This window comes from Hipposideros armiger, unplaced genomic scaffold (assembly GCF_001890085.2).
Source record: "Hipposideros armiger isolate ML-2016 unplaced genomic scaffold, ASM189008v1 scaffold_939, whole genome shotgun sequence".
NCBI lineage: Eukaryota > Metazoa > Chordata > Mammalia > Chiroptera > Hipposideridae > Hipposideros > Hipposideros armiger.
Window position 1 is genome coordinate 234,394 of NW_017732289.1, and position 12,760 is coordinate 247,153.

The window sequence follows — 12,760 nt, forward strand, 5'->3', positions numbered from 1 at the left end:
AATAGATGATTATATCAACAATTAGTTGATTATATCAACAATTAGATCAACAACAATTAGTAATATGCTGAGATAATTATGTATCTGTTAGTCTGAATAAACTAATTTGCATTTTAATGAAGTATTGGTAAATTATAAATATAATAAATATTGGTGTATTCTATCAATATTAGATATAGCTATATCTCAGGTATGAATTTGAGCAAGAAAATTGAATTTAGAGAAAATGTATTTCAGGTGGTGATGCTGAGATAGAACATCTTAGGGGAAAAAGGGAGTGAAATTAATTGAAATGAAGGAATATAAAGGAAGAAAGAAGAGTTGTTTTAGTTCAATAGACCCTGAAATATACTACTGACGTCCCAGACACTGTGGACTGGATTTGATGAGCCTAGAGCTTATACCATTTGGAGGCCCTCTTTTACAAAAAGAAATGTAAAACTACACACACACACACACACACACACACACACACACACACACACACACTTAGGGACAAAGCCTGAGAAGCAGCCTGTGTAATTGAGCAGCTCTGAGGTATAAGTTTCATTAGCTTCCTAATGAGTCAACCTCTGAACCCAGGTAGAATTTTCAGGATCCCTGTAATTAGAGAGCCACTTGAGCTGCAGCACAATAAAAAAAGACCACTTCCTTTTCCAGCAAAATATGTATGCTTCCTTGTTCTCCACCCATTTCCATTTTACCACATCTTATATTTTTTTCAAGGATTTGCATCCCTGAGGCACTTCCATGCTTGGGCATGTAACATTTCAATCACCTCACTCACTGCTTCTTCTCTCGGTTTTATTTAGTTTTTTTTATCATTGTCCAAGAACAAAATCAAACTCTTAGCATTCAGAGATTTTTGTAATCTCAGAAGGATGCTTTGGGTTGGATAAGTAAGGCAAGATGGGGTGAGGAAAAGAGATCTTCAGTTCTAAAGCCACTAGGAGAAATACTGCTGTGACTGATGGAGGAAAACGAAGATAAAATGAACACCAGGAAAGGACTGGGACATAATTGCAGTTCATGCCATTTGTCTTTGTCCTCCAACCTCACCAGAAGCCCCAGTAACTATATCAATCACACACACAGCCACTCTGCACTTGGAATTGGCCTTTTTGTTTTTTGTTTGGTTTTATTTTGTTTTACACTATTTGTTACATCATACAAATTCCATCTACAACTTAGGGGGCTGGGTAGTTCTCTAAGCTTGGTTATCTATGTGACCCCCAATCACCAACCTGTGGGCAAATACCCCACCATCCCTCCAATACTTTCAGATCTAATTAATTTATCCTATTCCTCCCTGCCTTCCTTTCTGTTTTCCTTTAATTATATCCATAAACTTTAGTTGCACACTTATTATATACTAATTTTTCTTCTCACAGAACTGTAGTGGGGGAAATATAAAAAAAACAATTGGAACTTAATCTAAGGAGTTGCATGATAATGTATATGGTCTACTGTATGATGTGTGTGTGTGTGTGTGTGTATACACACATACACTCGTAGGTTGGTTTGCTTGACTTATGAGTTATGACCATGAGTGAGTAAAAAATAAAATAAAATAAAAAGTACAGAGGCCAGATCGTGAATGATCTTACACGCTGTGGTAAGGAATATGGCACATAATTTGAACTGTATTCGTGAAGGTAATGAGAAATCCCTTAGAGAGCTTCAGGAGGGGGTGTGATACAATTAGTGGATCTTAGAAAGATCACTGTAGCAGAGCTATGTAGAGAACAGACTCTAAGAGGATGACATAATATGGAGAGAGATCATTTAAGAGGCTGTTACAGTAATTCAGGAGAAAAAACTTTAATATTTAAAAAACCAAAGAAAGCATTGGCGATGTGAACAAAGCTGTGGTGATGGGTTGCATCTAGAGAGCTCTGTTGGTGAAGAGATTGAGGAAAAAGAAAGAATATGGGATGATCCCCAGGTTTCCTGCTTGGGAAATGGAAGAAGCTCTCAGAGTCAAGGAATACAGAGAAGGCCATGTTCAATGCTAACTACTAATTATTGTGCGCTTATTGCATGTCTAGGAGATGCTAAGCACTTCACATGCGTCCTTTAATTTTATCTCAAATTAACACCATGGAATACAGATTATTATATTGAATTTAAAGAAGAAGAGATCAAAAGTAGCTTGTCCAAAGTTACATAATAGCTACGTAGTAGAGCTGGAATTCAAACCTAGGCAGATCTAACCCAGAGTCTTTGTTCTTAATAAGCAATACACTGGTGTTTATCAAAGTGTGGTCTGCAGGGTGTCTGCAGCAGAATCATCTAGGGTACTTGTTAAATCAGGTTCCTAAGTCCAACCCAATCTATTTAACCAGAATTCCTATGGGTGGGGCTGGACGCACCAGGTGTTTCCTATGTACCTTAAAGTTTACATACCACAGCAATACATAGGCTATATTACAACTCGGTAGAAGGAGGATGAATAGTTCACTTTTACTTTATTTTTTTTTAATCTGGAGATTTTAGCATATGGAGAACACCACCCAGATTGCTATAGCAGTGAAGAGCAGCAAATATTTTCAGGCTGAAGTTGCTGCTGAGATGGTTTCACTCACAAAGCTCAGTCATGGTAAGGCTAGTGTTGCTGCCTCCACTCCAGGGAGGTTTGTGTGAAGTACCATATGCAGGAAGGGTGGTGGAATGGAATAAATTAACACCATGCCGAGCCTTCCAGACTCTTCCTACTTTGTAGTCTGTTCAGTGGGTTTTGACACATACCTCCAAATCCACCCCAAGCATGACATGTCTTTGTGTTTTTTCCGAAAAACGCTTGCAAATTCCTTTTGCATTTTGCTTCATAAAATGCCTGTTTTTAATATAAAAATATGTTTAATTTTGTACCCAAGGGTAAAATGGACACTCCCGGATGTTGCACAATGTTGTTGTTGGCTGTTTCCCCTCACAAACACCCAGTACTCTCGCTAGGAGCATGAGTAACCAACTTGAGAAACGTGATCTCTGCCACTAAATTGCAAACATTTTATTGTATTATTCCTGTGTTCTTCACAATGTCGCTAATGTAATGGGTACCCAATCAACACCTGGTGAATTTAGAAGAGAGGAGTTTGAAAGGAAGAAGTATGAGAAATCAGAATAGACTCACTAGAAACCAATCCCCTTTGAAAGTGCCACATTAGGAAGTTCTCTTCATGCTTCTCATGATGAAGTGATCGTTTAAGCAGAGGATGCTTTGGTTTTCTTATACTCTCTTAAGTCTGGGACTTTCAGAAAATGGACTTCAAGTGGGTCTTGGACTTGCTTTCTCATGTGAGAGAAGAAGGAACCAGTTCACAAGAATCAAGCCAAAACTATTAGGATTCAGAATGCTCAGACTGACCCTCACAATCTGTGATGGTGTCAGGACTCAGAACATACCCACCTCCATGTTTTAATTCCCTCAAGTTACTGTAACTTTAAAATGCAGACAGCTCACTTCAGCGTTGTGTTATTAAGATTTAAGTGTCTGTGTTCTGATCTATTTCAATACTATGTATAAGAAAATATTGTACCAATGATTTGTAAGTGAATTTTTTTAAGAACATAAGATTTAAAAAGCAATTTTCCTACCAATTACAATAGTGGCATCTTACTACAGTGTTTTTCTGTAGCCATTCACTTTCAAACCCACGTGATTCCATTAATATTTATTTATTCTTCAGTATTTGCAAAGCATATATTTAGATTGCTGTGTAGGAATCCATTTTTGTGGCTTGTGGCTTGAGAATGTATTTGGTTCTTGCTTAGAAACTCGGTTGGTCTTCTTGACCTCTGCTGCCTTCACCCGTTTGAAAATCCTAACCATAATCCTCTGTGGGGATTTACACAGGTGTCTATTATGACCTGTAATCTGTGATATGCCTTCTAGTATTCTCATTGCAGAAAGGTTAAGCCCTCCTGCCTTTCTTCCTGAGTAGAAAAGTTCACACGGTGTTAGTATTGTCAGGAAGCAGATGGAAACAAGCAACAGCTTCAATCAGGCCTTAAGCCTGTGTTTATGCCACGGAGAAATCTTTGTGATGAGCAAGGGGTTTTATTAGAAAACGGAGCAGTCAGTTTTTAACTCTAGAGTTCAAAAACGAAACTCTTTATCCTCTGTTATTCTTAGAGTGGCCGTATTTCCCAAGCTGAAATATGGGACTCCTGCTCTGACAAATAACATAGGTACTTTTGTCACAGCAGTTTCAGCATATCTAAAATTGGGACAGTCCCATAATATTCAGGTTATATTCTTACCATGTGTATACCCCACACTGGGACCCACCATGCCATTAACAGGGCAGGTTACAAATGAGATCACACTGCTGTTTGTAGAGATTGCTATCCTTTATGTCCAAAAAATATATTGCCTTGTGGGCTTTCCGTGCCTGAGGATATACAGAGTTTATCCCCAGAGCTGTGGTCATCAAGACCTATCAGTATGCATGGTGCTGAAACTTATCTTTCAGATTTCAGAACAGATGTCCGCCATCTTGAATAGTACTTACTTCTGGTTCTGATTTCTTTCTATTCTCCCTAATGCCAGTGACAAAGCTCTAAAGACTGAAGGGGGCACCTCAGTGTGACCTACAAACATCAGCTCCCAGACTCAGAGTTGTCAGAGTGTCTTCAGAAAAGTCATAAAAAAGGGTTCTTTCTCATGTTATAGCCAAGCAAGAATCCAGGAGCAGAGAGGACTTGGGGAAAGGAGGAGTAACCAAGAAGGGACTGGGAGTAGGGGTCCCTCCCACCAAAAGTTACACCTCTGATATAAAGAGGCCACTCACCAGCCTCCCAGAAACTGTCCTGCTTGGTTGGCTCCCAATGAGCTGTAATGAAAGAGGAGAAAAGGAAGCCATCTCCTCCAGTTGAGAGCCCAGCCTGGCAGTTAAAGCATGGTGCTCATGGTTCATGTCTCTGAGAGATGAGCGGATGACTACGTTACTACTTTCTTCACCCTTTTGAAGCCTTGCATTGGCAAAACCATAGTGATATCTATTTCAAAGTCACAGTGAAAACAGGTTGGGAGTGCTATCCCAGAATGCTGTTTCTGTTTTGCTTGCCTTTTTTTTTTTTTTTTTTACTGTCACTTACCAATAAAACAGGCAGGGACTAGCCAGATGCAAATGGGTTTTGGTAGCTCTGTCTCACTGTTTTGCACAATCAGTGTAAGTGTTAGCCCAAATGCATCTCACAACCACTTGAAAGTACATACATGCCTGCTTGGCATGTAACTTACAGTTCAGTAGCAAATCTCCCGTGAGAATCCCCTGCATTGCCAGCTGTCATTCCCAATAGTTTGCCAATAAGTAAAGATGGGAAGGACAAGTTCAAAATGGCAGAAACCACAAGTATTATTGCATTAATACTGCTTATGTAAGATTTTCTTTTTTTAACTCTGAAGGGTCTAGCACATCTTAGTGAAAGGGTATTCTTTACAAAGTGTCACTTGTTAGAAGGAAGACACTTCCATCAACAAACAATGAAACAATGAAAGCGTATCTCAAATATTATTTATCCCTGTAAGTTCTGAAAGAGAAGAATAACAGCATATTCCACTTTGGCTACAAAGTGCTAATTAATAACTAACTTCAGTTTTCCCAGAGGTAAAATATTAATGTTTTTTTACATGGAATTAAGCATCACAATCTTCTTCCTCTTCTAATTATTATAAAAATATTTAACAGCATTATCTGTTTAATTATTAAGGCATCTCTTAATGGTGTAAATATTATCTGCACAGTCATGAATATTTCTACTTTGTCCACAGACAATTGGTTAAGGATCTGTTGCTTGTATGGCTTAAATTAAGACCTATTTAAGGTTGCCTGCTGGCTACAAAATAATTACTTATTCTTGATAATGCCTGAATCTGTTGGATTTAGCAGCAAGAAGTGTTCTTTGTTTTCACAAGTAGGGAGAAGTTATTTTTCTTATATAAATTTCATTGTTGATGATATTAGAGAGGATTAAGGTAGTTGAAGTAGTTGAAAATTTAATTAATCTAATCCCTTTGACAGTAATTGTTTTTTATTGATACTTCTCTATAACAACAGTATTATAGATCACACGCCAGTGAAATATTTACACTAAATATTTTTGCATAAAATCTCTCTTCCAGCTTTCTCTTTCTAGAATGGTAACGTTTTTGGCTTCTTTGGCTTTTCTTTCTTTTCTTTTTTTCTTTTCTTTCTCTCCTACCTAAAATGCAAGGTTTCTGCTTAGGGGACTAGAATAAAATCTGTTTGTTTGGTTTTTTCCTGCTAATTTTCTCCCAATGTCATTGTCTCTCAGTAAATTATGTTCATGGCTATCAAATCATTAATCTAAAGAGCATGAGTACTATGAAATAAGAACGGTTCAATTGATTTTTTTTTCTTTTGGTATCTACTGTCATTTGGTATAGATTCTCATTTGAAATGATTTGTTTACTCATCAATTTCAATAAGTTGTTATGTGGCTGAAATTATCACTAAGAGTAGAGAGATAGATGAAGGACGAAACTGTCATTCTGGTCAACCTCTGATCATCTCCGCTGCAAATTGGGAATTGTTCTTAATCTGCTCAAATGTCACATTATTGAGGAGAGACTTTCTCTGACCTCCCAATATAAAATTACAATTAGCATTCCTTCTCCAACATGATTCTTCCCTTTATCTAATAGGTTTTGTGTTTCTACATAGCAGTTATCAGCATGTAACATTATAAAACATTATATATTTGTTTACTTAGGGCATATCCTCCAGCTAAGATGGGTGCTCTGCTGAAAGCAAGGACTTAAATTTGTTTACTCCTGTATCTTGAGAGCCAAGACAAGTGCCTTATATATAGTGATATAGTAGGCAATCGATGTATCATTATTGAATACGTGAAGCTTTTCTCTCATTTTTCAGGTGCCTAAAGCACCAGATCAGTGCAAAGCAATAAAAGTGCATCCTTGTCCCGGCATGCATTTTGATGGCTGACAACTTGATGTAAATGTAAGCATTTATCCTGAGTTGGCTGTCCTGCAGAGCCGCAGTGGAAGTGTCCCTGTGGTACAAAAACAGAAACTGAGTGCTTTACGTGGGCATGTCTTCATAAAGGACTAAAGCTTTGGTATAGATGCTGTTTGGCATCCCCATGTTTACAATTTTAAGAGTGATATAGAGCAGAGAATCTCAAAGGATGCTCTATAGTACACTAGCTATGTGCTATATAAATAGGGGTTACTAAAAAAAAAGAGGCTCCATGGTCAGAAGCTTCTGAAACAAGGTATTGTATGAAGCTGAGGAAGGTTCTTCACGTCATGGCATCTCAAATATATGATAAAGCTCATTAGAGCTCTCTAAGATGAGAGCATCTTAGACTGTGTTTCTCAAACTCACCTAATCTCAAAATCTTTCTCTCTACCAGCCAATTCTGTTCTAAGACAGGGTTACATCCTAGAGAACCCACTGACTCGGGAGTTGAACAGGCCATGGCAGGTCCTGGCTCTGCCCCTCACTCACTTTGTGTGGTGACCTTGGGCAAGTCACTTGACACTGCTTCATGTTTCCTCTTCTGTAAGGAAGGAATGAAAAGGATAGCCCAGGATAATGTACTTAAAGTGTCTGACCCAGAAGTGCTAAATAAATGGTGGTTATTGTCAACACCTTTTATTGAATGTACGAGTGAATGCAGTTTAGACAGATATCTCTAAGTATATTTTCTAAGACAGGTTTGCTAGTATTGACCTACTTCCAGAATCAGCCTGCTGTGCCTCCTTCTTTATCTCAGCACCCTATCCCCATCTGAGATGCTCTGTGCAAATATGCTGAAGTCGAAGAAATTCTATCTATCAACACGACTTACTACAAATGTCTGGTACCTCACTTGGTGTATCCCGCAGAGTTGGTACCCTTGACCTCAGATGAAGACGCTTTTGTCAGAAGGAAGGTGTTAGCATCCAAGTTAATGATTGTGCAGATGGCTACATGCTGATAGATTTTGAAGGGACCATACTTTTTCAGTAAATTTGAACGAAGGTGTGATTTGTGTAAATCTGACCCCTTCCAGTAAAATGTGCATTGACATATATTTAGAATTTATAAATCCTGACAGATTCCACAATATTTATAGCCCTCCATAAAAAGCCCTTGCCTGTTTGCAGAGCTTTGCATTTGGCTCTCTGGTATGCTTAAGAGAGTTTAAATAATAATAAATTTGGTGATTTATTCCACCTGGAACTGAAACTTATTTTCCCCTCTTGGCTCATTTTGAAGGGGATACTATAAATAGTCCCACAGACTCTGGGATCAGGAATAGGGAATTGAAATTTGAGAGAGAAATACAGAAACATTTCCATTATCACTGATGCCTTGAATGTATTTTTGAAACAGTTCTGTTCCTCAAATAATGTACCTTCTCTTCTTTCTCCTGCCCCATCTCAATTATACTTGAGTCCCCCAAACCTGTTGCCAGCTTTAGGATTCAGTTGCATTAATGGGGAAGAGAGAGTGAAAGTATTAGCTGACTAGGTAAGAGAAAGTGGCCTCCAGGGAGGCCAAAGCAATTCTCCAATGTTCATCTTACATTTCACAGGAGTCAGCCGGTAAATGAGCATCGATGTCTAAAGTGTAAATTCATTATTTGAGACCCAGCTCATGCGTCCTGCAGGGATGACGAAAAGCTCTCAATTCATGAAAAAGGAAATAAAAAATCAAATTATAATTAAAAGAGAAAGCCTAAAGATATTGTCAGAGGATCTATTCTTTCACCTATCCATGCTTTTAATTATCCACTGCAGGATTATAGAGAAACACGAATAGTTGATTCCAAATGACACCATTTGTTTTCTTAAACACAAAATAAACAAAAATTGGGGAGCAAGTTGTTTGTCATAGAATCTATTGATGAAAATGGAAGGCATTCATTTAGTGTAGCATAAATGGTGTTATCACTTGTGATCTGACAAGGAGACTGATTTCTAGTTTCTTGTTTGAATGGACTGTGAAGGGAAGTAGGCTTTGTGAGAGGGAAAATAATAATAGTGGCCAACATCCATGGACAGCTGACTATGGGTGGCACAAAGGGACACATCAAGTGCCCACGGTTCTTTGCAACGCCCTTCTAATTAAGTACTGGGTTTTCCTGTCCTGCTAAGTTGTAGTACACACCCGCTCCAAGTCTTTCCTGAGCAATCCCCTTGCCGGTAGCTAACGGGATGGCAGATGTTTGGATCAAGCCCCAGAGCCTGTAGTATACCACATTTTAATGATTTGTGGTGGACAAAGTAAATGCTTTCAAAGCAGGCTTTATGAAATGGGGACCCAGTTAAGTATGATGGATTTGAAGCAAACCAGAAAGAAGCTGGATGTTGCATTGGGGTATTGTTTCCCAAACAGGACACAGATACCTACGGTTCATTGCTAATTCTAAAGCTCTGCTTGAAAAATGACTTTTTAAAGAACTGCGCTCTTGAGGAACATCCTTGAGGCATGAAGGGATTTCCTTGCTTTTTCTAAAGCTTCCTTCTAAGAGACGCCGAGGTATTGAGATGTTAGCTGCTCAGTGTCTCCTTTGTGCTTCTGGGACCACATTATGGGTCCAACACATGGGGTAAATAAACTGTTTTCATTTCTTAAAGCTCATGGAAGGAAACAAGGCAAGCAAATTACCATATTGCTTCTTTTTAATGTTTTTTAAATAGGAGAATGCAGTTAGGGTGAATAAAAATGAATACTGCAGTTTTTATTTCCTTCTTTTCTTTCTGTCCTAGCCTCTGACTCAGCAACAGCAATATGGCAAGATGTGTGTAAAACCCATGTTTTGATGGACCCTCTTTTGTCCTTCTTCCACAGGGCAACCCCTACATGTGCAATAATGAGTGTGATGCAAGTACCCCCGAGTTGGCACATCCCCCGGAACTGATGTTCGATTTTGAAGGAAGACATCCCTCCACGTTTTGGCAGTCTGCTACTTGGAAGGACTTCCCCAAGCCTCTCCATGTTAACATCACTCTGTCTTGGAGCAAAACCATTGAGCTCACAGACAACATAGTGATCACCTTTGAATCGGGGCGTCCTGACCAAATGATCCTGGAGAAATCTCTTGACTATGGACGCACATGGCAGCCCTATCAGTATTATGCCACAGACTGCTTGGATGCTTTTCACATGGACCCTAAATCTGTGAGGGATTTATCACAGCATACGGTCTTAGAAATCATTTGCACTGAAGAGTACTCCACGGGGTATATGACAAATAGCAGAATAATCCACTTTGAAATCAAAGACAGGTTCGCGTTTTTTGCTGGACCATGGCTACGCAATATGGCTTCCCTCTACGGACAGCTGGATACAACCAAGAAACTCAGAGATTTCTTTACAGTCACAGACCTGAGGCTAAGGCTTTTGAGACCAGCCGTTGGGGAACTATTTGTAGATGAGCTACACTTGGCACGTTACTTTTATGCGATCTCAGACATAAAAGTGCACGGAAGGTAAGATAACTTCTCTGTCTGACTTGAATGAGAATGGGTGTGTTCAAAGAAAATGCCAGTGTGTCAGTCCAGCCAATGTACAGTGACATGTGTCACTTTCTCCTGCAACGTGTTCTCAGAAACACCAGCCTAGAGGTAGGTTCTCAGGCATTGGAGACATTTCTTACTCAGTAGTAATTTGTGATCCCAGACTTGCTGCCACTAAACCACAACCTGGCAGAATTTCTTGGAATTTAAACAAAATGGGGGGGAAAAGCATCTTAGAAAAGGTACTGAAAAACAAGAACTACATATTTCTGTTGTTTTCAAATACAAGAGAAGGTTTCAACAAGGTACAACTCTGTGTTTATGTTTTGTTATATTGCACAAAAGAAAGTTCTGGAAATGAAAGTTATATTTCTTTAAATGTATTAAGTCAGCACCAAAAGCAATTAGGAAACACAATGCATTTGTTAAAATGGGACAAGCAGTGTTTTTCAGAATTTTGGATGTTATTGTCTTTAAAAAATATGCTGCCATTTAAAATATGGACCTGTGTTAGGCTCCCTTCATTTTGGGGTCATTTATTGATGGACCAGTGTTTAAAAATTAATGGTCATGGCCAGGCATATCTTTTACTTCGATAATATATACCAGAGATACAGCTGAGCAATTTTCCAAAAGTTTTCAAGATATATAAATGAAAAACTTGAGTAATAAGAACCAGGACCACCAAAGTAGAGATTTTCTACCAGATTTTTAAGTGTGGTATGTTATAAAAACAACCAACCAACTGATGGCAGTGGAAGCATGAGGCAATGAGTTGGAAGAACTAAAGATGAGTGGACTTTGAAACAAAATGGGGAAAATGCAAAGCAAAGCAAAACAATAATCATTCTAAACACACCACGGTCACTTTAAATCAGAATATATGAAGATCAGAGTATAAATGGTATATAAATGATGTAGGTTTAATTAAGTGATCATACAAATTGAACAAATAAAGCTGGATTCATTAACTGGTAGCCAGCCTCCCTGAGGGCAGCCCTGTCTTCAGAAACTGGCGAAGTGTTGAGACTCCCTGGGCATTCAGAGAGCTGTCGCAACCTATCTTTGAGAATAGTGCTGTTACATCTGTGCACTAGACGGAAGAAGAGGTCACCACTGGTAAGAAAAGGGCCACAGTGGGCCCACAGAATGGTGTGGTGGGCATGGCCTCAGCACGGTGACAAAGGTTTCAGCATCTTGCCTGGGGAAAGTGCACGAATGGGTGGCTGGCCTCCAGCGACTCACAGGTTTGTTCTAGCTTCATGTTCCCTCCTGGAAGAGTCAAGAATCTTTAGTAATGAAGCCTCTTTAAAAACTTTTAATCAGCGTCTTTGTGATATATAATAATGATATTTTTAAGGCAAAATAGTATTTTAGAGGGAAATATGCACTGGCACAGTGTTGAGCTTGTGGGTTCCTGGGTACAGAGGACAGTTCAGGGTTTGGAGGGACCACGGGAGTGCAGCATGAAGCTGTTGCCTTGAACATGAGTTCGCTATTTATGATAAAATGTAGCCATTATATTCATGAATATTTTGGCAAAAGATGATCAGTTTCCAGTCTATTATTCTTGGGGACTATAATATATACAAATAATTGATGTTGATACTATTAACCATAGCATTCCACAACAAAGTAACAACTATTCTGTTTATCTACAAGAAAAAAAATGTCAAAATTAATAAGCTGTGATCTGCATTGTTAGGTAGGGTCCTCTAGGTCAGTTTCCTTGCAGTTTGAGAAATCCTTAAATCTAAGCCAAAATCCTTATAGTCCAGCTGCCCCAAACACTGTCACTTTCCACTTTCCAAACACTTACAAATCTTGTAAAGCTTTAGGTTGGGAAATAATCATTGTTGGGGCATTTTTTCTCTTATTGCATAACCATTGTTGTTTCCTCTGATTGTCTAAAAATGAGTGTGAATACACTTTAAAGCTACAGGCATTTTTACGCATTCTCGTTTGGGGTCAGACATAGGTATTATCTCTTCAATGGCATGTTAGAAATGTAAGGTCCCACCAGATTCACCAGTTTTCTTTTATCCCTCACCCTGGTAGTGTCCTCCAACTGCATTTCAGTGGTTCTGAGGTGTTTGGAGGAGCCTTCCTCCCTTCCCTGGGACTCAACGTCACTGTCTTTTCCTGTTCACCAGTCCACTGGAAGCTGGTGAGGCAGCAGCTGGGCAAGTCAGAAAGGTCCAATAGAGGTGAGCCCCTTCCAAAAGGCCCCACTCTGTCACCTCCAAACTCTGTCCAAATTTCTTA

The 12,760-nt window shown here is 39.0% G+C and overlaps 1 protein-coding gene across 11 annotated transcripts in view; it reads left to right on the forward strand.

Moving 5' to 3' along the window:
- Positions 1-12,760, forward strand: part of NTNG1 (netrin G1) — a 304,059-nt gene that overhangs the window by 147,079 nt on the left and 144,220 nt on the right. For all 11 annotated transcript variants that reach the window (XM_019630750.1, XM_019630752.1, XM_019630755.1 and 8 more), the window contains exon 3: positions 9,828-10,468. In XM_019630750.1, the coding sequence (XP_019486295.1) occupies positions 9,828-10,468 (641 nt within the window). The remainder of the gene's footprint in view (positions 1-9,827; positions 10,469-12,760) is intronic.